Source organism: Rattus rattus, chromosome 11 (assembly GCF_011064425.1).
Source record: "Rattus rattus isolate New Zealand chromosome 11, Rrattus_CSIRO_v1, whole genome shotgun sequence".
NCBI lineage: Eukaryota > Metazoa > Chordata > Mammalia > Rodentia > Muridae > Rattus > Rattus rattus.
The window spans coordinates 17534363-17558718 of NC_046164.1; the positions used below are offsets into that span (position 1 = coordinate 17534363).

General features: G+C 43.0%; 1 protein-coding gene across 7 annotated transcripts in view; it reads right to left on the reverse strand.

Moving 5' to 3' along the window:
• Positions 1-24356, reverse strand: part of Evi5 (ecotropic viral integration site 5) — a 157703-nt gene that overhangs the window by 15299 nt on the left and 118048 nt on the right. For all 7 annotated transcript variants that reach the window (XR_004389481.1, XM_032917016.1, XM_032917011.1 and 4 more), the window contains one exon: positions 15535-15629. Coding sequence is in view for 6 of the 7 variants with exons in the window: in XM_032917016.1 (XP_032772907.1) it covers positions 15564-15629 (66 nt within the window). In the remaining variant the exon portion in view is untranslated. The remainder of the gene's footprint in view (positions 1-15534; positions 15630-24356) is intronic.

Below are 24356 nucleotides of genomic sequence, written 5' to 3' on the forward strand. Positions count from 1 at the left end.
CTTCTTCCTGGCAGCTGATGGACTTGACAAAACTGAAACCATTAGTAATATTTAGACAGCAGTCTAATTAATACCAGTGGTGATGAGGTGGTGAGTGGGGATAAGGTATGAGGCTCTATGTAAATGTATGACCAATCACAGGAAATAAATCACTTCACACTTGTTTCAGTCTGAACTTTTAAGGCTAGATCAAAGTACCACCAACATTTCATTTGATTTAACCTTTAGATGAAGCATTAAAAAACACTCAGACTGTTAGCGAGATGAGCTCATGAAGGTTTTCTCTTCTGACTGGACTGAATTACTGTTAACAGGAATTGCTAAAGCTTTATGATGGGCTTCATCAGTCTATCAGTCAGGCCACTGGGAGCTCTCAGACAGTGCACTAGATGCGGCAAGCTGAAGAAGAGAAAAAGCAAGTAAGGCTCCTGCCACCAGAGACCTTGTGTCAGGCGGAAGAGAGTGTGCGTCTGCTGTCCGGTGTCACAGCAAAGCACAAGACACCCCAGGAGGAGCCCGGCACTGCCAAGAACAGAGAAGCCTGAAGGCCAAGGCTTCAGCTGGGTCTTTAAGGATCAGCAAGTGTTAGAGGGGAAATTCAGGTATAGGTGGCGTCGTGGTGAGAGACAGAGAGGCCTGAGAACACTTCACGTGTTGAGAAACTAAAAGGATTTTGTGCAGCAGATCTAGGTCTTGAGAGATGAAACAAGAGAAGCAGGGACTAAACTATGAAGGATCTCCATTTATGCTGAGGAATGACTTGAATGACTTAATGAAAGCTATGGGAACCATAGAGCAGGAAGTCATGCTGTTACAGCTACATCGCAGTCTTCTTTTATGGCCTACTAACTTGATGGGAGCATATTAGCTCTGGGCATCGACTGAAGTGCCTTTCTGGTGTGACTTCAATTCCACCACTAATTCCTACAAGGTAACTGAGGAACAAAACATCTGCCCATACTAGCGCAGCGAGGGAGTCACCTGTACACCTGGATTGTTGCAGGTCCCCTACTGTATACTAACACAGTGAGGGAGTCACCTGTACACCTGGATTGTTGCAGGTCCCCTACTGTATACTAACACAGTGAGGGAGTCACCTGTACACCTGGATTGTTGCAGGTCCCCTACTGTATACTAACACAGTGAGGGAGTCACCTGTACACCTGGATTGTTGCAGGTCCCCTACTGTATCACCTGTACACCTGGATTGTTGCAGGTCCCCTACTGTATACTAACACAGTGAGGGAGTCACCTGTACACCTGGATTGTTGCAGGTCCCCTACTGTATACTAACACAGTGAGGGAGTCACCTGTACACCTGGATTGTTGCAGGTCCCCTACTGTATACTAACACAGTGAGGGAGTCACCTGTACACCTGGATTGTTGCAGGTCCCCTACTGTATACTAACACAGTGAGGGAGTCACCTGTACACCTGGATTGTTGCAGGTCCCTACTGTATACTAACACAGTGAGGGAGTCACCTGTACACCTGGATTGTTGCAGGTCCCCACCTGGACCTGTTGCAGGTCCCCTACTGTATACCTAACACACACCTGTACACCTGGATTGTTGCAGGTCCCCTACTGTATACTAACACAGCGAGGGAGTCACCTGTACACCTGGATTGTTGCAGGTCCCACCTGGATTGTTGCAGGTACTACAACACAGTGAGGGAGTCACCTGTACACCTGGATTGAGGTCCCCACTGTTGTGAGGTCACCCCCTGGATTGCAGGTATACTAACACAGTGAGGGAGTCATCAGTACACCTGGATTGCTGCAGGTCCTCTACTGTATACTAACACAGCGAGGGAGTCACCTGTACACCTGGATTGTTGCAGGTCCCCTACTGTATACTAACACAGTGAGGGAGTCACCTGTACACCTGGATTGTTGCAGGTCCCCTACTGTATACTAACACAGTGAGGGAGTCACCTGTACACCTGGATTGTTGCAGGTCCCCTACTGTATACTAACACAGTGAGAAGGAGACACCTGTACACCTGGATTGTTGCAGGTCCCCTACTGTATACTAACACATCGAGGGAGTCACCTGTATTCTTGTACGGTTGCAGGTCCGCTACTGTGTACTAACACAGTGAGGGAGTCACCTGTACACCTGGATTGTTGCAGGTCCCCTACTGTATACTAACACAGTGAGGGAGTCACCTGTACACCTGGATTGTTGCAGGTCCCCTACTGTATACTAACACAGTGAGGGAGTCACCTGTACACCTGGATTGTTGCAGGTCCCCTACTGTATACTAACACAGTGAGGGAGTCACCTGTACACCTGGATTGTTGCAGGTCCCCTACTGTATACTAACGCAGCGAGGGAGTCACCTGTACACCTGGATCGTTGCAGGTCCCCTACTGTGTACTAACACAGTGAGGGAGTCACCTGTACACCTGGATCGTTGCAGGTCCCCTACTGTATACTAACACAGTGAGGGAGTCACCTGTACACCTGGATTGTTGCAGGTCCCCTACTGTATACTAACACAGTGAGGGAGTCACCTGTACACCTGGATTGTTGCAGGTCCCCTACTGTATACTAACACAGTGAGGGAGTCACCTGTACACCTGGATTGTTGCAGGTCCCCTACACTGTTACTAACACAGTGAGGTCACCCCCTGGATTGTTACAGGTACTGTATACTAACACAGTGAGGGACCTGTACACCTGGATTACAGATTACAGGTCCCCCTGGATTGTTGCAGGTCACCCCATGCAGGTATACTAACACAGTGAGGGGAGTCACCTGTACACCTGGATTGTTGCAGGTCCCCTACTGTATACTAACACAGTGAGGGAGTCACCTGTACACCTGGATTGTTGCAGGTCCCCTACTGTCTGCGCAGCCACTAACAACCTAAATAGCTGCAAATAAGACTGAATGAGGGATGTAAACAAAGTTATCAGAAAGTCTGCGTCTGACACACAGCAACTGCTAATTGCTGAGTACCACGGGCTCTTTAGTAGGTCACTGGTAGTCGTCCTGAAGCTTTCAGGTACCAGAACAGTCAAGACATATGATCCATTCTCAAAAGATGTACAAATAACTGTGTACAAAGTACCTTTAAACAATGTAATTAAGTTCCATTCATAGACCTCAGGGAATTTCAAAAGACAGAGAACATCAATTTTCAAAGATGGCTACTGAATCAGTAGGTGCACTGGCACACATGAGAACTTGAAAATTTAAGTTAGAGACCAGCCTTGGTTAGTGAGACTTTGTCTCAAAATGAAGGAAAAAATCAGGTAGGGGTACAGAGACACAGCAGCCCAGATGTTTGAAGAGGTCTTACCAAGGCCATAGAGCTGCACAACTATCACCACAAGCAACCTAAGGATTCTGTCATCACCCAAACTAACACACACACACACACACACACACACACACACACACACACACACACACACACACACACAGCATACTCTGCTGCCATGCATGGTCTGCCTGCCAGCCACCTTCTCCTCAACTCCAGGTAACCACTGATCTGTGGCTGTCTCTGCAGATTTTCCTATTCTGTGCTTCTTATGTGAGTGGTATCACTGTGTGTGGCCCTCTGTGACTAAATTCTTATACTCCTAGTCTGTGTTACAGCACACATCAGATTATATTCTTCTGTTGCCTAGTTCCCTTCCATTGTATGGACATGCCGCATCTCTACTCATCGGCAGACAGATGTCTGGACTAGTTTTATTTTCTGGCTACTATAACAGTGTTATGAATATTTGTGGGATGATGTCATACAGGTGAAGACAGGTAAAAGATAGAATGAGGCGTGTCATTGGATGAGAAGGAAGGATGGGTAGGAGAAAAATTTGAGGGAAGAGGAGGAGAAGCTGCTGGGAGAACATGGAGGCTGAGGTTAAGATTCCTCTCTGCACATTTACAGGTTGTTATGAATATTCTTTTTTTTTCTTTCTTTTCGGAGCTGGGGACCGTGTTATGAATATTCTTAAGGAATGGATGTGTACAGGGCTTTGTATGTCTAGGTGGGCAATTATATCTTATCAATTGGATCAGAGGTTATTGTGTTGCGTGTTCTTTCTTGTGGCGATTTAGGTTTAAGAGAGTGTGTGGTGGCTGGGACAGTAAGTCGTCATGGAGTTGGGATGTGTATGTCTGGCATGGTGGCAAGCTGTCCTGGGGACTAGACAGGTAGAAAGGTTGTTGCCAGGCTCAGGGAGTAGCCATCGGCAGTGTGATAAGGGGTGGAGCAGCCGAGCGGGTGAGACGCTTTGCTGACTGAGATGGAGAGATCTAACAGGTATCTTGGGGCACTGCGGTGCCGGATGTAGTGGCACTGGGGTAAAAGACAGCATTTTGTTTTTTTATAATTTTACAGCAACAAATATCCATGTACACGTTTCAGTGTAGATATTTCACTTTTCTTGGGGATAAAGACAGGAGAGGAAGTTCCAGGTGAGATGGAAAGCATGCTCTGCCATTTGAGAAAACGAAACACTATCTTCCACAGTATCTGTGCCACTTTCTTTTCCCACTTGCCATGTACAGAGTTCAGATTTCTCCACATCTCTGTCAATTTTAAGTATATACTTTTATGTTCCTGAAGTAAAACTTCCTGTAGGTTTGATTTGCATTTCCTTGATGGTTAATGGTGCTGAACTTTTTTCTTATGGTTATTGGCCATTTGTAAATGGTATTAGGAAATACTCTCTTGAGGCTTGGGGGTTTGGGGAAGGGGTCAAGACAGGGTTTCTCTGTGTCGCTCTCGCTGTTCTAGAACTCACTGTGCAGACCAGGCTGGTCTCAGACTCAGAGAGATCCACCTGACTCCTGAGTGCTGGCAATGTCAAAGGTGTGCGCCCAACCACTGCCCACTGAGAGCCTTTACCTGCTTAACTGAGACTGAAAGCTCTGTATATCTTATTACACACGTTCATGTGCCTGCCTGCCTGCCTGCCTGCCTGCCTGCCTGCCTGCCTGCTTCCCTGCCTGCCTCCCTGCTTCCCTGCCTCCCTGCCTCCCTGCTTCCCTGCCTCCCTCCCTGCCTGCCTCCCTGCCTGCCTGCCTCCCTGCCTCCCTGCCTGCCTCCCTGCTTCCCTGCCTGCCTCCCTGCCTGCCTCCCTGCCTTGCCTGCCCCCCTCCCTGCCTGCCTGCCTCCCTGCCTGCCTCCCTGCCTGCTTCCCTGCCTGCCTCCCTGCCTGCTTCCCTGCTTCCCTGCCTGCCTGCTTCCCTGCCTGCCTGCCTGGGCATGTGTACGGGGTGTATACAGGCGCACGCAGGGTGTGCATGTGAAAGTCAGAGCCCAGTCTCTTCCTCTGTTGTTCTATTTCCATTTTCTTTTTAGGATGAGCCTTTACTTAGCTGTAGCTTACCAAACTGGCCAGTGAGTCCTAGAATGCTCCTGTCGCCCTCCCTCTGTGCTGGGACTGTATCGCCATGCTGGGCTTTTTGCATGGGTGGTAGGGATCTGAACTCAACGGGCACTGCACCCACAGAGTAACCCTATCCCAAGATGCTTCAATATGCGTCTTCTATTTGCAAGCTTGTCTTCTGATTTTCTTGATGCCTTTGAAGCATTAGAGTTGAGAGCTCGCCTGTTCTTTACTGCCTTGTTTATGGTGTCATACCTAAGAATAAGTCTTTAAGGTAAGCTCTATTTTCTTTTCTGGTCAAAAATCATGGTTCAATCTAGAAAGTCAGGTACTGGATGTACTCTGTGGAAGACAGGCTGAAAACCACTCTAGTGATAGGGTAAGTTGTTACACTTTAACAAACATGCTGAAAAATATATCTAAAAACCAGAAATCATATATCTGGCAACAGGAGTATACTTGAAGCATAAAAAAACTCTGAAAACTCAATTTTCAAACAAATAAATAAAAACCAAGTATGGTTTCAAAATACAAACAAATGAACAAACAAACCTAAACAGACATTTCCCTAAAGATATAAATGGCCAACTGGGCTATTCCAAGATATTCCACTTCCTTAAGCCATGTAAAGAATGCCCATAAAAACCACATAAACCCTAGTATACCTGAGAGACTGACCAAGGGAGAGTTGTTAGTTAGACAGAGGCTAGCCTGGGCTACAAAGGAGACTACAGTGCTCATATTTACTAGATGGCTGTCACCACAAAGACAGTGCTAGCTGGAGATCAGAAGCATCACACACACCTGGTAGAAGGGAAATTGTTACGAGTTTTGAAAAACAGTGTGGTATTTCCTTGGCTGGTGAACATGGAGTTGACTTACAATCCAACAAGTCTACTTATATACTGAAATGCAAACAGGTTCATACATTAGTTTGTATGTGACAATCATGGTAACATTGTGATGCTTTGCATATGCTTGGCAGCCCAGGGAGTGGCACTATTAGGAGGTGAGGCCTTGCTGGAAGAAGTGTGAGGTGGGCTTGGAGACCCTCCTCCTAGCTGCCTGAGGGATGCTCAGTCTGTTCCTGGCTTCCATTGGATGAAGATGTAGAACTCAGTTCCTCCTGCACCATGCCTGCCTAGATGCTGCCATGCTCCTGCTTTGATGATAATGGACTGAACCTCTGAACCTGTAAGCCAGCCCCAATTAAATGTTGTCTTTTATAAGACTTGCCTTGGCTATGATGTCTGTCCACAGCAATAAAACTAAAGACAAGTATTATTCATGACAGAAGAATAACCCAATGTTTATCAACTAGTCAAGGGATAAAATGTGGTATACTCATTTTTTAATATTATTAGGCAATATAAAAGAATGAAGTATAGACATTGAGCACCATATGGATAGCTCTTGAAGACATTATGCTACGTGGAGGACACAGAAGACCAAATATTACATATTTCAATTTACATGACATGTGCAGTATCATGGAACCTCTACACACATGGAAAGAGGGCCATTGGTGGCCTAGGGTGAGGAAAGAAATCCGGAGGTAATGAGGAGTGACTGCTGATGTTACAGCATTTCTTCCTAGCTTGCCAAGAGTCCTACAACTGTGAGGACCCTGTGAACACAACAAAGGCCCACAGAACGTGAGCTCTGTGTGGGGAAAGCCAATCACACAACTATCTGAATAAAATTATCCTTTGTGTGTATGATTCAAATAGAGATAATGGCAGGCTGAAAATAAGTAATTGTGTACTTGGAAGGTAATTTCTAACTGATAGAAAAAGGTAATGTAAACCTTTACACGCAGGTTTTCCCTCAATAAAAAATGATTTGGGATGTAAAGTAAATAAATTAATTAATTAATGAAAAACTATTCAAAGGGAAAATAAATGATGGCTACCTCCTTCGGCTTCATTTGAAACAGAGAAGCAAGCTGCAAGGAGAGCCAAGGGCTCTGGGCTGAGAGTGAAGTGTGAGGGAGGCCTCCTGAGTGACCTGCAGCTCTCCCTCCCTCAGGAGCTGTGGCTCCGAAAAACACGACTTTAAAACATGTAGCACCCCTCCCCCTTGCCAGGGAGCACAACCCCCTCGGTTAGGTCAGCATCCTACTCCTCTGTCCTGCGAGGAGGACGTGCAGGCTGCTCAGTGAAGATTGGGTACTTGCAAACCACATGACCTCACGAATGCTATCTTATCACCTCACAGGTTCCTCGCACTGACCACAACTTAAATCAGACAGGCAGCAGAGCAGCGCAGTCTGTAACACGTACACTGGTAGACATTTCCAGCTGTTCTGTTTGTGGGGAGAAAAAATCTGATTATCTCATGTCCAACTGCATCTGTGAGATACTGTTTATGAAAAGCACATGATTCACTGCTTTAAAAACCTCTAGCCACAGTTTAAAACTTTGTATTTTAGTAAATCTGAGAGCCAGGAGTTCATTTTTTACCAAAGCTCCTTTAACTGATACTTGGCAAATGTTCCTAATTTTGAAAAAAAAAAAAAAAAAAAGCTAGCACTGTATTATTTAGTTTTTAAAAAGTAACATAAAACTTAAGTTACTAGGTGTGGAAATGCATGCCCTTATCCTGGTACTGGAGCAGCAGAGGCAGGCAGGCCTCCCTAAATTCAAGGCCAGCCTGGTCTAACACACTTGATCTAAATGAAAAACAAGGGAGCTGTGTTGGCCTGGCCTGGCCTCAGGGCCTCACTGTGATCTCTCGACGACTTCTGTACTCCTCCCTGGTTGCTTCTGGGAGTGCTTGCCCTAACAATCTTCTCCCACACATGCCTCTCTACCTGAAACATACTGTGCTGTCCCTTCCCTGGCTACTTTCTCCTCCTCCTCTACTACACAGCATAGGCAGCCCCAGAGCTGGGGACTGTGTATGGGGTGTGGGGTACCTGTGTGCAAAGAGGACAGAGTAGGACATCAGTGTCCTGCTTTGTCACCTCTACCTTATTCCTTTGACGATTTCTCTCTGAACCTGGAGGTTGGCTAGAGGCCAACAAGCAACAGAAACACACCTGTCTCCCTCCGCCCTCAGAACACATAACCACACCCGTCTCGTTTTGTTCTTCCTTAACATGGGTATTGGGTTCCTAACTCAGGTCCTCCAGCTTCAGAAGCACGTGCCCCCAGTATGAAGTCACCTCTGCAGCCCACACTGGAGAGTTCCTGACATGCTTCCGGTCAGGCTTCCATGCGCTTGTACCACAGCACAGTCATGCTGGCTGCTTCCCTCCACTTCCAATTTCCTGTTCCATGGCTTTCACTCAGCCCAGTCTAGGATGAGAAGGACCTTAAGAACCATTTACTATAACTGCTTCAGGATCATACACGGAGGCAGCATCTAAGGCAAACCTGGGAACTGAACGCTGTTCAAATGTTCGCTAACTGGATGGATACATAAAATGAACTGGCATTTTAAGGTCACAGGATCAGTGCCAAGGACAGACCTAAAACACAGGCCTCCTGACTCTAAGTCCACAGTGAGTCCTCTAATCATCTCTAGCGTGATGGAGAACAAAGTCACGCACAACCTGGAACAAAAACTAAACTAAGACAACCCCCCCACACGCACATAGGCAGACAGACAGACAGACCGACTGACAGACAGACATTCTGAACTGTTGTTAAAAACCAAATAAATCAAATAATCTACATGAACATCAAGCATCTTCCTTCTCTCGGCTTTAACAATGTATCTGGAAGAACTGCCCTAACAGTCAAAGGGAAAAAGCAGAAGTTAGACAAAGAACAGGAATACTCAGCCTTTAAATATCAGACAGTATCAGAACGTGATTTTCATGCAGAACTGGAGCAGCTGAGGAAGACTGGGTTTGCATGTGGGTGAGTTTTACTATTCCTTACCAAGCCGAATGAGCCTTAAGTACGTTCTGCAAAGGTCACTGTAGATGTTGGCTCGGTAATCAGGGAGAGTGCACAAGTAACTGACATGCTCGCAGACACTAATGCCTCACTGGTCCTATGGACTATGTAAGAGCCGGCCACTGCACGGTCTTCTCAGAAATGCTGTGGGCTTCCTCTCACCCCCACTCCATCTGCTAAGAACTGTTAGAGAGAACCACAGAATTCACGGTAAGTTTCTTGTCTGACAGTTTCTTATATTTGCTACAAAAATATGGGCTGCCACGCACATTTTATTTTTCATAACCTACGTGGTCTTCTGTTTGTTCATTTGTTTGTTGAGACAAGTTGGCTCTGTAGCCTGTGCTGGCCTAGTACTTTCTGTAATCCTACCTGAGTCTCAACTGCTAGGATTACAACTAAAGGTTGCAACTACCCACTTTCTAATGACATGCTGCAGTTGTCTCTCTTCTCTCTTCTCCCTCCCCTCTGGAGACAGGATCTCATTCTGTAATCCAGGCTAGCCTCAGACTCCCAGGAACTCCATTGCCTCAGTCTCCTGAGCTCTGTTGTTATAAGTCATCACACTGTCTTACACTGCAGTTCTGTCACTGATACTTTTTAGAACCATCCCTTAGGACATTTACTGGTCAGCACTACTAAACGCTGCTTTGGTATACACTTTAGTATAAATATTCCCATGTAATGTAAACTACTATTTAGATGCTCACAAACTCAGAACGACAAACTAATGATGGTCATGGGGAGGGGGATGTGCATGCAGGGGCAGAGGAAGACCCAATACTGGAACCAGCTTGAGAGAATCCCCATTGGCAAATACGGGACAACGTGAACTCAAAAAAAAAAAAAAAAGTTTCAGTCATGAGCTCCTGTCACAGTGTCAGTGTCTGCCTCAAGAGTAAGCAGACTTAAAGAGCTGACCAAGACTCTCCTTGCTGCTGATTTCCACTTAGGTTGACTCTGAGACTCACAGGGACTATAACAGCCAAGGACAGGCATGAAGTAGGGTCTGTGGCCTCCCCTTCCTCAGCCCCACTCGGCTCCACATGCACAGTCACTCGCCCTGCGGTGACCAGCGTGGCTGGTTCTGAAGCAGCCAGTTGCTCAGATCTCAGCCTAGAGATCTCCTTAGCTGCTGTTAGATTACCTTATTACTGTATATGTACGGGTGTCTTGCTCACACGCATGTGTGTATCTGCACCATGTGCATAACAGGTGCCCTCAAAGGTCTGAAGAGGTTCCAATCCCTTGAGCCTGAAGTTAAAGGTGGTTGTGAGCCAACATGTGGGAGTTGGGACTTGAATCTGGGTCCTCGGAAAGAACAGCCAGTGTTCTAACCCGAGTCATCTCTGCAGACCTGTCCTAGAAATCCTTAGCAAATGTGGATATTTCCAAGAGATCTTCCTGCTTTCCTAAGTTCTAGCACCTTTCCTCATTTTTTGATTTTGAATTTCTCCTTCAAGTGGTTTTTAACCATCTTAGCACCTCCCACCAGACTTATTTTTTAAATTCTTATGAATAATCTCCAGTCTCTAATTAGATCACAGATGCACATAATTTATTAACAAGTTAAGAGAACCTGTAACCTACAGCACAAATGAGACACACAAACACATGTGACTGGGCACACCTTTCTTCAGACAATAGAACATAAGCCTGGGAAATGGTTACAGCAAGGCAGCTTATGGAGAACTGAAGTTTTACCCTGAATATGGTAAATTATATTCTTTCTGAGTCAGGGAATGAGCAGAAAGACATATGTAAATGAGAAAAATAAACAGAACATTTGGAAATTTGGCCACCAGTTAAACTATGACTTCTTCTTACAGAACAGACTCAACAGGTAAACTAAACTGTCTAACTCATCTATAGCCACACTTTTATTTGTTAAATACAGGTATAGATGAATTATGGTCACTATTTTCATCTATTTATTTCTAGAAATATCAAATTTGGCTAGAAAACATCAGTTGCTTTTGTCTAGCAATTCACCTTATCTTTAAGATTTTAGGAAACCCCACTGGAAACTGAGGCATCTGCAAGGTCAGTTAAACAATTTCCCTGTTTTGGATGAAATGAAAATCCAAAATCTGTAAAAGAAAGAAAGGGAAAGAACAGAAGGTGAGACTAGATTTTCCCCTCACTGGATAACGTGTTCTGAGGAAAGTGACTCACTTTAATTCAGTGAACTTTTGTATGCTAATAGCATGTCCAGCCACACATATCCTCAGGTTTATAGAAGGGAACAAACAGATGCTATAGATCAAGTCTTTTGCAGGGACATTAATTTGGTCTCAGATACCAACTGTTGTGTTAAAAGTCCCTTAATTCTTGGGCCTTAACTTCTTCACATATCTAATGAAACATAATGAAATGCTACATAAATTTTAAAAACAGATCAGCCTAAACACACATGAATCTTAACTCTTGGCTTTAAGTGCTGTTATAGCTTGGGTCGTCTGTGTTCCCCAGAAGTGCATGTACTAAAGCACTGGTCTCCAGGCTGGCACCAGCAGGAGGTTCTGCAAGTTCTATAAAATGGAAAGTTCTATAACCTAAGGAGTTTTTAATTTTAAAATTCCCACTTAAGTAACAAAATGAATGTGCCTTTTAAAATTATATTAAGCATTTTGTGGGCATTAAAAAGTTTTGGTGGATATTTAATCATATCTCTGGCTCAGATGTATATAAATATCAGAATTTTAAAATGAATATTTAACACATTTTCTAAGCAAATATCAGCAAATATCATTTATAGATTTCCTTTATTCACTCAAATTTATAACTGCCTACTAAGTTTGTACAAACAGAAGATTCTGGACATATGGTGGTCTAACTTAAAAAAAGAAAAACCTGTCTCTTTTGGCCATCTGCAACATGCTCCAGGGAGAAATGTCATAGTTGACATGCTAATGGCTACTCCTAAGAATCCAGGTATCAGTGCTAATGTCTGTATAGCAGCACAGGGAGAGCAAGTGAACCAAATTTAATGCTGGGTCAACCCAGCTGCTTGTACAACACTTGGGAACATATGTAACACTGCTTTGTCTTAGTTTTCATGTCCACTCAGCTGAGAAATGGTCTCACAATGAAGAGGGCTTTGTCCAAGATCAGCCACCTGACACAGTACTCAATAAACAAAACCACCATTGCTCCACAGACCATCAATGTATCCAGCACTGCTCCACAGACCATCAATGTATCCAGCACTGCTCCACAGACCATCAATGTATCCAGCACTGCTCCACAGACCATCAATGTATCCAGCACTGCTCCACAGACCATCAATGTATCCACCACTGCTCCACAGACCATCAATGTATCTACCATTCATAAAAGCAACCTTCTTCATCCAGCTGACAATGAGCAGGGTCACAGTTAGCACAGGTATAGTGCTGTATGTGCAGAGGGAGACAAATGTGCCAAGTTTCTCTCGAGATGTACCTTCAGTAAGTACAAGATCAGCTAACAAACTGTTAGCAGTTACATGATCAACTACAGTATTAATTAAAAAAAATTTCATATTGAAAGCTAAAGGTTTAGCAAATTCTAGCATATAAATGTTACCAAGGTCAGGTTGACTTTGGCTATCTTTTTTAAACTGTGAACTGCTATACCAAAGAATGCAAATAGAATGTAAAAGTGGCTCAGTATTTAATCCCCTCAGAAAATAACGGAACTGGACAATGGTAATTATAGCATTAATTTAAAAAAATTTTACATAGTATTCATGAGTAAGTATGTGAGCCTGTAATGAGTTTATGTACATCATGTATGTGTGAGTGTGAACTGAAGCTGCCAGTTGCAAGTTGTCTGACATGGGTGATGGAAACTGAACCTAAGTCCTCTACAAGAGCAGTGAGTGCTCTTAACCACTGAGCCATCGCTCTGACCTCTACAGCAGTCCTTTCTTTGGTAAGTCTACTCCTGTTTTTAAACGTTTACTTTATACATGTGCAGTACATGTGTATCTATCTGTGTGTTACATGTGCACGCAAATGCATGTGTGCAGGTATTTAGAAGCCAGATGAGGACATGGAGCTCTGGAGCTAGAATTACAGTCAGTTGTGAGCCTCTGAAACTCAGGTCTTCTACAAAGAGCAGCAGATGCTCTTAATCACTGAGCCATTTCTTCATTCTGTCAGGCAGTCTGACTATTCAACCAGTATCTTGGATCAAACTTCACTGTTGTTCAACCTGTTTTGTGATAAACTAAAACAGGCAAATGAATTAATCTACTTGGAAACACAATGAAAAAGCATCTCAAACTGACTAGCTGAAATTTCTTCATCCTGTGCCCTACAGACTTTCTAGTTTAAAAGGCTTAGCAGAATCCTTCTACTTGGTCTACCCTCCGTTCTAAAGACCCCATCCTTAACTCTTTAGTGAGGTTCAGCCTCCACTGAGCTCCTACCATGTTCTCAGGTTCAGTTCAGAGCCTGTGTGTGGTCCCAGCTGTACTGTGAATTTTCCATGGCCCATGATGTCTATCAGGAGCCTTCTTAAGCCCAGGATTTTGGCTATGCTGAACTGTGTCTCATCACAAATTTAAAGTCTTTAATTTGGATTTAGCTCTTTAACAGGACATTGTACTCTGAAGATTAGTTTTCAAGTTTATATAAGAAACTGCTTTCAAAGTCACTAATCTATAGACATACAACACCTCACACACTCATACATAATTAGCGAGTGGTGCACACCTATCATTCCAGTGTCCAGAGGCTGAGGCAAAAGGATTGAAAGACTGAAATCAATCTAGATGGCAAAGCAAGATTCTGCCTCCCAAAACAGATCGATCGATCAATTAATCAATCAACCAATCGATGCATTAAAGCTAAATCTCATGTGAATAATTTCCTGTCTGTCTTGATAAGAAAAACTTTTCTGTTTTTTTAAGATAATGCATGTAATGCATGTAAGACAAGCAAAATTAATGCATATTGATTAATTAGAGTTAGTATTAGAAATACAATCAATTTACCTAATTTTTAATCCAACAATATTAGTTTTCTTACACTTTATGAGAAATTGCTTTATTTCAGAATTTCTTAAAAACATCCTCTGACACAAGGAGAAGTTCCCAGGGGAGGATTTATAGAATTCCACATGGGTGGAGATGAAACACAAGCTGTTTGTTTAATACATACTAATAGGTAAAGATTATACATAGGATCTGCCCCCAAATGTTTCCATGGATACTAATACTAATGTTATTATAATACCAATTATTTATAATAATTCTAATATATAATTGATACTAATTTGATGCTATCATAAATATTAACTATGCTAATATTGATAGCAATGTTCCTATGCAGAGAAAGCTGAAGTGGCCCACATGAGAATCTGTCCAGTTGGTTTAAGTTTTGTTTCTTCTTCGCTCTTAGACTAACTCCCTGCAGGAAGTTATCTCACCCACACTCAGCCTTCAGCTGAAGGGTGTCAGGCTATGAAAGGGCAATATCCACACTTGTTCCTTTGAGGTTTGAATTCATTTAGTGGCCAAGGAGTTTCCTTTCTTCTTCATTCTTTACAGCAAATCAAGTTTATGCTATCCTTTCAAATGTCATTACTGTGAATAAACATTCCTTTACTAAGATTCAAAGTAAGAGACGCAGTTTCACCTGCATTGCTGATATGTATCAGAGACAATAATGAAGGCTAGGAAGTGACCTAAGCTACACCAGCAAACAGGTTCTCCATCACCAGAGATTAGTTTAAGTAATTTAAATCAGCCTAAGAGCTAGTCAAATTCTGACAATTTCACTGGCTGAATGCCAGAGATCCTAGGTGGCAGCTTAGCAAGCATGCAAACACTGAGAAATCTGTTAACTGATATTAGGCAAGGATCCTTTTTTGCAATCTCAGTAAGAACACCGTGAGGGGAAAGGAGGCCAGAGGGGAAAGACACCTCCCACAACGGTAGCACCACAAATCTAGTCAGTTAGGTGTAAGGAAAAGTTTAATATAACCAGAGTATATTTAAGGCTTGGGAAACCACCAGATGTTTTCAGGTCACTCACAATAAAAAATAAGACACAGGTCAGGGATTGACCATTTTAAGTTATTACTAAGAGTTTAAGGAAGACAAACTTTAATATTTGAGCACAAAAATCTTTGGTTATAAAGGCAATCTTCTGAGGTGCTCTTACTGATAATCATGAATTCACAGAAACACTTGGCATGAAAAGGTCAGTAATAACGCGTCACACCGACAGAGGAAGGAAGGAAGGAAGGAAGGAATATGTGAAGACCAGCACTTATCATCGCTCACTCACCTCGTGAGTCAGCTCTGCTATCTGGTCCTTCAGCTCCCGAATGTACTGCTTAGAGTCAGACCTGTTAAGTTGTCCTTGAGCTTACCCTCTTCTTTCTGTTTGGGGACAATACAACAAAACAAAATCAATAAGCGCAAGGCTCTGGGTTCGGTCCCCAGCTCAAAAAAAAAAAAAAAAAAAAAAAAAAAAAAAAAAATTCAAGACCTAGGGCAGCAGTTTAGTTAGCTTAATTCTGAACAAATTCCTTCTGTTATTGGAAAAGAATTCAAAATGAATAAAACTGAGTGTTTCTAAAACATGACTAATGCGTGTTGACAAACCACACACCTTATAAAATAACCCTTGAGAAAGTCTTAAAATTAATTATCCAACAAATCCTCTGATGGCAAAGTTACCCTCAGATTTCAAGGTCATGTATGTAATTATTGTCTCAGGCAGTGCCTGGTCAAAAACTCCCAACTGGAGTTCAAGTTAAACCTGAAGTATTTTGAAGAAACAAAAAGTTCTCCAATTCTAGAAAGGGATAATTAACTGATGCTCCTGCTAAACTTGCTCAGAATGTGTCCTGGGAATCCTCGTGTAGCTGATTTTAAGACACTGCAGGGGCTGGAGAGAGGGCTCAGCAGTTCTGAGCATGTACTGCTCTTGAAAAGGACGCAGAGTTCAATCCCCAGCATCCTTGTCAACAGCAGCCTGCAAGGCCAGCCCCAGGGGATCTGGCATAGCAGATGTTCTCCTCTAGACTCGTCAGGCTACTGCACTCCATGTGTATGCCCCACAGAGTCACATGCACACAAATAACTGAAACCTACAAACAAGTAAACTAAGTCTTTAAAAGGGGCTTCTGGTCCTCACAGTTGTTGGGTAGATGTGGAGTCGTTTTCCATAGCAAGGGGAGGAGTGCCTTTTCCCTTCTCCTCACTGGAGATCCCCCAGCCTGGAGTTTACTATACAGAAGAGGCTAGCCTTAAACTCAAGATCTGCCTGTTCCTGTGTCCCCAGAGCTGAGACTAAAGCTATGTGCCACCAAGACTGGCCAGTTTTCTTATACCATGAAAAGTGAACTCTCTAGATAACGGGCTCCTTAAAGAGTGAAAACAGTTTTAAAATATTCCAAAATGTTTAAAATTAGGAAACTATGTATTGATGCTTTAAATGTTTAGAAGCTGTTAGCTAGAGGTGACTGCTCTAATAACTAAGTCACTCCTGAGACCAAAAGAGGACAGACTTACTTTCAACAGTGGACAGCCATCCTCTTTCATTTAAGTATTTCAAAGGCACAGAACAGGGACAGTAAAGTAAGAGAAACTTCAGCATAGCCCAAGGCTCCATAGCCCATGGCTCCCTTCCCCTACAGTCTGCTTGGCTCTACACCAACTCCACCTCACACTGCTGCCTCTTCAATGCAGGAAAAGTCTGCAGTAAAAGGGAGCCAGCGGGCAGAAGGAAAACTGCACTGCGAACAGGCTGCGAGGACTGAGGGTGCTCACTGACAGGAAGAAATGACATCACTGCTCTGGAGTGAGCCCCTGTCCATCCACGGGAGACTAATTTAGTAACAGTCACTCATCAGATGTCTTCAGCAATCCTCAAATCTTCATATCCTGCCATAGTATAGTCTCAATTAAATAAGATGTAAACTCAGTGGGAAGATATAAGCTGATATCAAATTTAACACAAATAAGATGATTAGCCAAAGATAAGCTTTTAGACTGTGAGGATGAAGGCAAAAACCACAGAAAGACCTCAGGTTTGAGAAGCTGGGGAAGGAGCAGCAACTCTAATTTATATTCACTCTCTCCTGTGGGGACACTTGCAATGGAGAAACTATTCGGGCAATACAGGGCAATACAGGGATCAGTCAGCCTGTTTAAAACAACTGAGTCCAAAGATGTTCCATCCAAAGGTGTGTTTGGCTAAAAATAAGCTTGCTAGAGCAGTTGATGTTTTTTGAAGGAAAGGAACACTAATGAAAATGGAGACACCTGAAAACTGTCCAATGAAAGAGATGGAGGCCTGGAGGGATGGCTCAGTGGTTAAGGCTTTTTTTCTTGCGGAGGGCTGGGGTTCAATTCTTAACACACACATGGTGGCTTATAACCATCTGTGACTCCAGCTCCTGGGATCTGATGCCCTCTTTGATATCCACAGGCAGCATGCAAACATGTGGTCTACACATACACTGAGACAAAACACTCATAAAATAAAAATAAACAAATCTAAAACAAAGTTTTAAATTAAAGAGATAGAAGGATTTTAATGAAAAAAAAAAAGATATCCAAAATGTGTATTAACTCCCTCTCCAAAACCAACAAAATCCCCAAACAAAATGAACAAAAAAGCAAAGGTTAAAGACAAACCTCAGTGGTGCCTAGCACACGTGAGGTCCTAGGTTCAATCCTCAGCACCAGGAAACCAAACAATAACAAAAGAACAACAAAAACCAACCAACAAGCAAACGAACAAACAAACAAAAAACAAAAGCATGTTCCTTGAACTTGTATTTTCTGGACAAAAGAGATTTCCAAGAAAAACATGCTATATTCAATTAAGTCAAATGTATACGATGGATAAAATATTTACATTTAAAGATACCTTGGAACATGAGTAACAACTGTTAGTGCATGCAGGGTCACCTGAGGAAAATATAATTAATCAGCTCCATTTTTATCTTAGAATATTTCTCACCTACCCGCAGCACCCCAGTGTTTTTACAGACACACCTATCAAAGGGCTGAGCATGTACAGACAATGTTCCACTTAAGGAGAGATCAATGATATTTAAAAGGGGAAACAGTCAGAAATACCCTAAATACCATTTAATGACAAATAAAAATGACCCTGTACAAATTCTTGATTTTTAATGTTGTACAGACTTTCATTTAAATATCACTTTAAGGCTTTTTAGTAAATAACTTCTTTCAGTATAAAAGCAAAATATATATTCAAAATATAAAATATATTAAAGACCTACATATTCTATGAATTACACGTTAACTTCATAGCACTTCTAAGACAGTTCATTCAATTATCTAATGTTTAAGATTTTTTTCTAAGTATTTTTATGGCTTCCTATTTTCAAGTAGTGTCATATGTTTGTTTCTGATAAGAAAGTGGGAAATGTCAGCTACAATAATAAATTTACCAGAGACTTGAGTTCTTGAGGTTTTCTTTTGGTCTAGCTGATAACAACAGATTGCCAGCTCACTGGTTTACTATGTAAAAATAATTAGTGGAGAAAGGGGCTCAGTGTATCGACCCTCCATGTGTGCACCAAGGAGACTCTTGCACACACACTTCCTGTCGGATCATAAATGACATAAAGTAGTGATTCTAACAGGCATACACACCCTCCCCGTTAGCTTTACCAAGACAGTGTCTACCTCAGGATTTGAATCAAGCCTTAAGCCAAAGATTCTGTGTATAAAGCTTTTAACCAAAACGTCGATAATCACTTCACTTAAGTGTTCAGAAGCAAAGAATAATAAAACTTACTTAGAAGTGCATCAAAAAGTAAGAAGGCTAGAATAACGAAGAGATGAACATCTGATAAGCAACATCACAGAATGAAGACAGTGACTTAGATGTGCTAATTACAGTGTTCTCACTGTGTCTGTACATTTTTCATAGTACTCAGAGGAAAGACACCACTCTAACAGAACAGTTTGTCCCTCCTTCCCTCACACCACCTGCTGGGAAGGTACATAGGCTTCACACTAGCCTTCATTTATATCAGGAGGAAATACCTACCTCCAATGGTTTGTTGACTTTGCATTTAAAATCTACCTTTTGTGCTAAGCACAGTGGCCCATATCTATAATCCTAGCACTGGGCAGCTGGGAACAATTGTATCAGTAGTGTAAGACCTGCCTGGGCCAATTAAATCCTGTCATGGAGGCAGGGTGTGTGTGTTGGGGGAGTGTCTACCTTTTGAAGGCTGGTAGTTTAACACAACTCAGTGACACAACAGTTGTCTCTCATCTGGGAAGAAGCCGTGGGTTAGCTCCCCAGCACATATGCACAGAAATAAATAAAAAAATCCACATCTTTAGAAGGGGGAACAAAATTATTCATAGGAGGAGATACTGAGACAAAGTTTGGAGCAGAGACTGAAGGACTGGCCATTCAGAGCCTGCCTCACCTGGGGATCCAGCCCATATACATACAGCCACCAAAACTAGATAATATTGCTGATGCCAAGAAGTGCATGCTGACAAGAGCCTGATATAGCTGTCTCCTGAGAGGCTCTGCTGGAGCATGACAAATACAGAGGCGGATGCTCACAGCCAACCATTGGACTGAGAACAGGGTCCCCATTGGAGGAGTTAGAGAAAGGATTGAAGGAGCTGAAAGGGTTTGCAACCCCATAAGAACAACAATATCAACCAACCAGAGCTCCCAGGGACTCAACCACCATCCAAAGAGTACACATGGACAGACCCATGGCTCCAGCTGCATATGTAGCAGAGGCTGGCCTTGTTGGACACCAATGGGAGGAGAAGCCCTTGGTCCTGCCAAGGCTGGACCCCCCCCCCCGTGCAATGTAGCGGAATGTCAGGGCAGGGAGGCAGGAAGGGGTTGGTGGTTTGGGGGGGGTACCCTCATAGAAGAAGGGGGAGGGGAGATGGGATAGGGTGTTTATGGACGGGAAACCAGGAAATGTAATTTAAACAAATCCAATAAAAAATGTTTTAAAAAAATCAACATCTCTTTCCAATAATAAATGTTCCTTTAATTCTATTTTCCTGGGAATTTAGTATGACAAGTCATAGAGATTAAGCTATACCTTCTCTAAACTTTTTGTAACCAGAAGTGTTCTATATTTGTTTTTGAAGTATTTGCAAACCCACAATGAGAAGTCTTTGAGACAAAACCCAAGTCACAACATCATGAGATTTATTTATGTATTTAAAATGTTTGTACTTTGGTTTGTTTCTAAGCCTATGGCCTTAACATGTGAGAGGGTGCTCTCCCACTGAGTTATGTCCCCAGTCCACTTTTGTTTCTCATTTTGAGATGGTTCTTGCTAAATTATGCAGACTAGACTTAAAGCTCAGGCCTTGAGCTTGTGATCCCCTACCCCAGTCTCCTAAGTGCTAGGATTACAGAGTAAACCACCACACCCAGCTCACAAACGCTTTCCACACTCTTTATTCACATACGCTGAAAATACTTCAATGAATTTTTAATGCAGATATTTGTATAGAATTTTCCATTTGTCGCACATTGCCTGCTTTAAAAAAAGTTTATTTTAGATTTTCAGATTAGTGAAATCCAACCTGTATCAAAATACAGTCTAAAACTTCCATCAAAAAATTTCAAAGTCAGACTCTTTGAGCAATCACTACGAACTACAAGTGATGAACTTGTCTGGTCTGGACTCTCTGTGATGGGCCTGTCTGGTCTGGACTCTCTCTGTGATGGACCTGTCTGGTCTGGACTCTCTCTGTGATGGGCCTGTCTGGTCTGGACTCTCTCTGTGATGGACCTGTCTGGTCTGGACTTTCTCTGTGATGGACATGTCTGGTGTAGACTCCCTCTGTGATGGACCTGTCTGGTGGACTCTCTCTAGACTCTCTCTGTGATGGACCTGTCTGGTCTGGACTCTCTCTGTGATGGGCCTGTCTGGTCTGGACTCTCTCTGTGATGGGCCTGTCTGGTCTGGACTCTCTCTGTGATGGACCTGTCTGGTGTAGACTCTCTCTGTGATGGGCCTGTCTGGTGTAGACTCTCTCTGTGATGGACCTGTCTGGTCTGGACTCTCTGTGATGGGCCTGTCTGGTCTGGACTCTCTCTGTGATGGACCTGTCTGGACTCTCTCTGTGATGGACCTGTCTGGTGTAGACTCTCTCTGTGATGGACCTGTCTGGTGTAGACTCCCTCTGTGATGGACCTGTCTGGTCTGGACTCTCTCTGTGATGGACCTGTCTGGTGTAGACTCTCTCTGTGATGGGCCTGTCTGGTGTAGACTCTCTCTGTGATGGGCCTGTCTGATCTGGACTCTCTCTGTGATGGGCCTGTCTGGTGTAGACTCTTCCTGCCAGCCGACTGGGTTAGGATATAATGCCAGTCCCACTCACATTGCATAATGGGAACAGGTGAAGACCACAGACTCTTCTTCAAATATTGCAGAGACAGCCTGCTCTAAAATTAGATTCTGGGGCTAGGTGTGCCACTTAGTGCTGAGTGCCTGCACGCACAGGGACCTGAGTGCAAGCTTCAGAACCTATGTTTTAAGCAGCAACCTCCACACACTAAGGAGTTAACTTCTTATTTTATGCAGTTTATTTGTCATATCGGCTAAGTCGCCCTAAAAATAAAATCCAAAACCCAAAATGCTCCAAATTAACCACTCTGAACACTGCCATGCTGTGACAGGAGGAGAGTTCTACGTCTAAATGCATGTGACTGTGGATGAGGGAGACTCCATTGTATGCAGAGTCATGGTTAGCAGCAACTAGGGTCTCAATCAGAGACTGCTGCAGCCCACTCCACTCTTGACGTCTTAGTTATACTGGTAAGTCATTCTTCATTACTTAGGCTAACTTAGGTTGATTTCCTGTTAGCTACAATAAAAGAATACTCTAAATAAACTTTCTCAAGTTTTTGTTAGTAACTGAATATGACACTATAAACTAAGCTAGAAATAGTTTAGAAACAGTGATGTCAAAGATGGTTATTCAATACTATCACTGGGAGTTTTATAAAGAAAGAGGTTGAAAGTCCACTCACGATCCGATTTCTAAACATCTTAGATTGGGGTTTGAAAGTATGCTTTGAAAGTTATACACGGGGAAACTGTGAGGTATTCAGTATGAAGACATATGTGTGAAATGTACTGGCTTCAACCACCTTCAAAAATATATAATTTCAAACATTAATTTAAAAATGTGAAGTATATGCCATCTATATACATAAAATATCTCACTAATTTTAAGTTAGGATAACCATGTTATTTCCCGAGGATCTCATACAATCCCTGCACATGTGCAGTGCTTGCATAAGCAGACCTCTGAGCTCCAGGTTATCCAAGCCACTTAGGAAGATCCTGTCTCAACCACTGAAAAACCAAATCAAATAATATCCCATTACATAAGTATTTTACTGCCCACCACCACAGTGGCAGGACCCAGCAGGCCAGGATTCATGAAGTTGTTCACCCAGAACCTGTGCATTTCCCGAGTAGATAAACTTCAGAACACAAATGGAAAAGAGCTGTCAGGGTCTTTAATTTACTCTTTCAATTCTGCTGCCAGTTTCACTTCACAGTGGTTTCCGTGCTGGTTTGAGCTGCTCAGGTCCTCTCTACAGTTAGCTTAATTGTGAACTCAATCTCTCTCCAGCTTTGGACAAGGTTTCTCTGTGTAGTCCTGGCTAGCCTAGAACTAATTCTGTGGACTAGAAACTCAGAGACCCACCTGCCTCTGCCTCCTGAGCCTCGGGATTAAAGGTGTGGGCCACCCCACCTTTACCTGGCTCGGAAAACACTAAAATTTGCTAATGTATAATGAATGAGGAACTAAAGAACTGTTTAGGATATAGGTCCAGACGTAAGAATCTTGTGACTAAAAATCAAGAACTATTCTAAAGAATGAAGAAAAATCAAAGACTTGGTAAGCAACAAAATAATTCTCTGGCCACAGGAAGCCATCGGTGTCTATGGAAAGAAATGACAATAAATGAAGGAAACTAATTTTCTAACTTACTAATAATGGGCAGATGTAGTAAACAGCACACACTAACGCATCTTAGATGGGTCCTGTACCAAGATGTGATACTGTGGCTTCAGCCACAGACTCACTACTTTATCCCCTAATCACAGGAAGCTCTAATCAGAGGACGCATGAGGAAGAGACAAAATGTGTTCAGGACGTGTCACACTCTAATGGGTCACTGGAAGTGAGGAAACAAGTATCAGGTTAGGGCAGAGAGCAGATTCAGGAGTACCTTCACCTCTATCTGTCGCCCTCCAACACACCATTTTTCAAGCAGAAAACTGAGCATGGTGCATCAAGCCGGAAGGCTGGGAGAATGTTGTAAGGAACAGTGTTCGCATGTCACCATGCAGCGAACGCAATGCAGCGAACGCAAGAGAGAGATGGCATCAAGCTGCTGTGAGAAGTGGCTGGGAAAATGTGGTTAGCAGGACTAACTCAGAACGCTGGGACACAGAGAAGGTGGGTGTGCCTGAAGGCCACTCTTGTGTGCCTCTTTATCTGTCTCATGTTGGTTATGACTTACCCTATCTTGCACAGGAAGGGCACTTCCTTAGACAGGAAGATAGTTGATTTTAAAAAGCTGTGTTTCAACCTACAGGTTTTAAAATATTCTACACAATCAGACAACAAAGTTTTTAAGATTTTTAGACCCAGTAGCTCCTAAGTGATCCATCAGATGCTAGAGCCCAGGTAACAGAAACCTCAACAGACCAGGAGGCAAGCGGCACAGCCCCTGGTCCTTCATTTACATCTGCCTAAATTTCCCCAACCTTCTTATTTTCCAAAACTCTCAAACCGATAGAAGAGCTGAGACAACCATACAATACCTCTATGTCCTATAGTCCTATGCAATAAACATTCTATTTCAATTCCTTTCCTTCTTTCTCCACCTATATATTATGCACATAGATTTTTGTGATCCACTGGACATAAATAGCAGATATTATGACATTTCCTACTACATACTTCATCATGAATTGTCTGGGGATAAGAAACTGCTCTTTATAACTTGACCTACATACATTACAAATCTCTAAATTAGCAATAATTCCACAATACCATCAAACCTGTTCTTACTCAAACTCCCCCACAAGGACTAAAAAT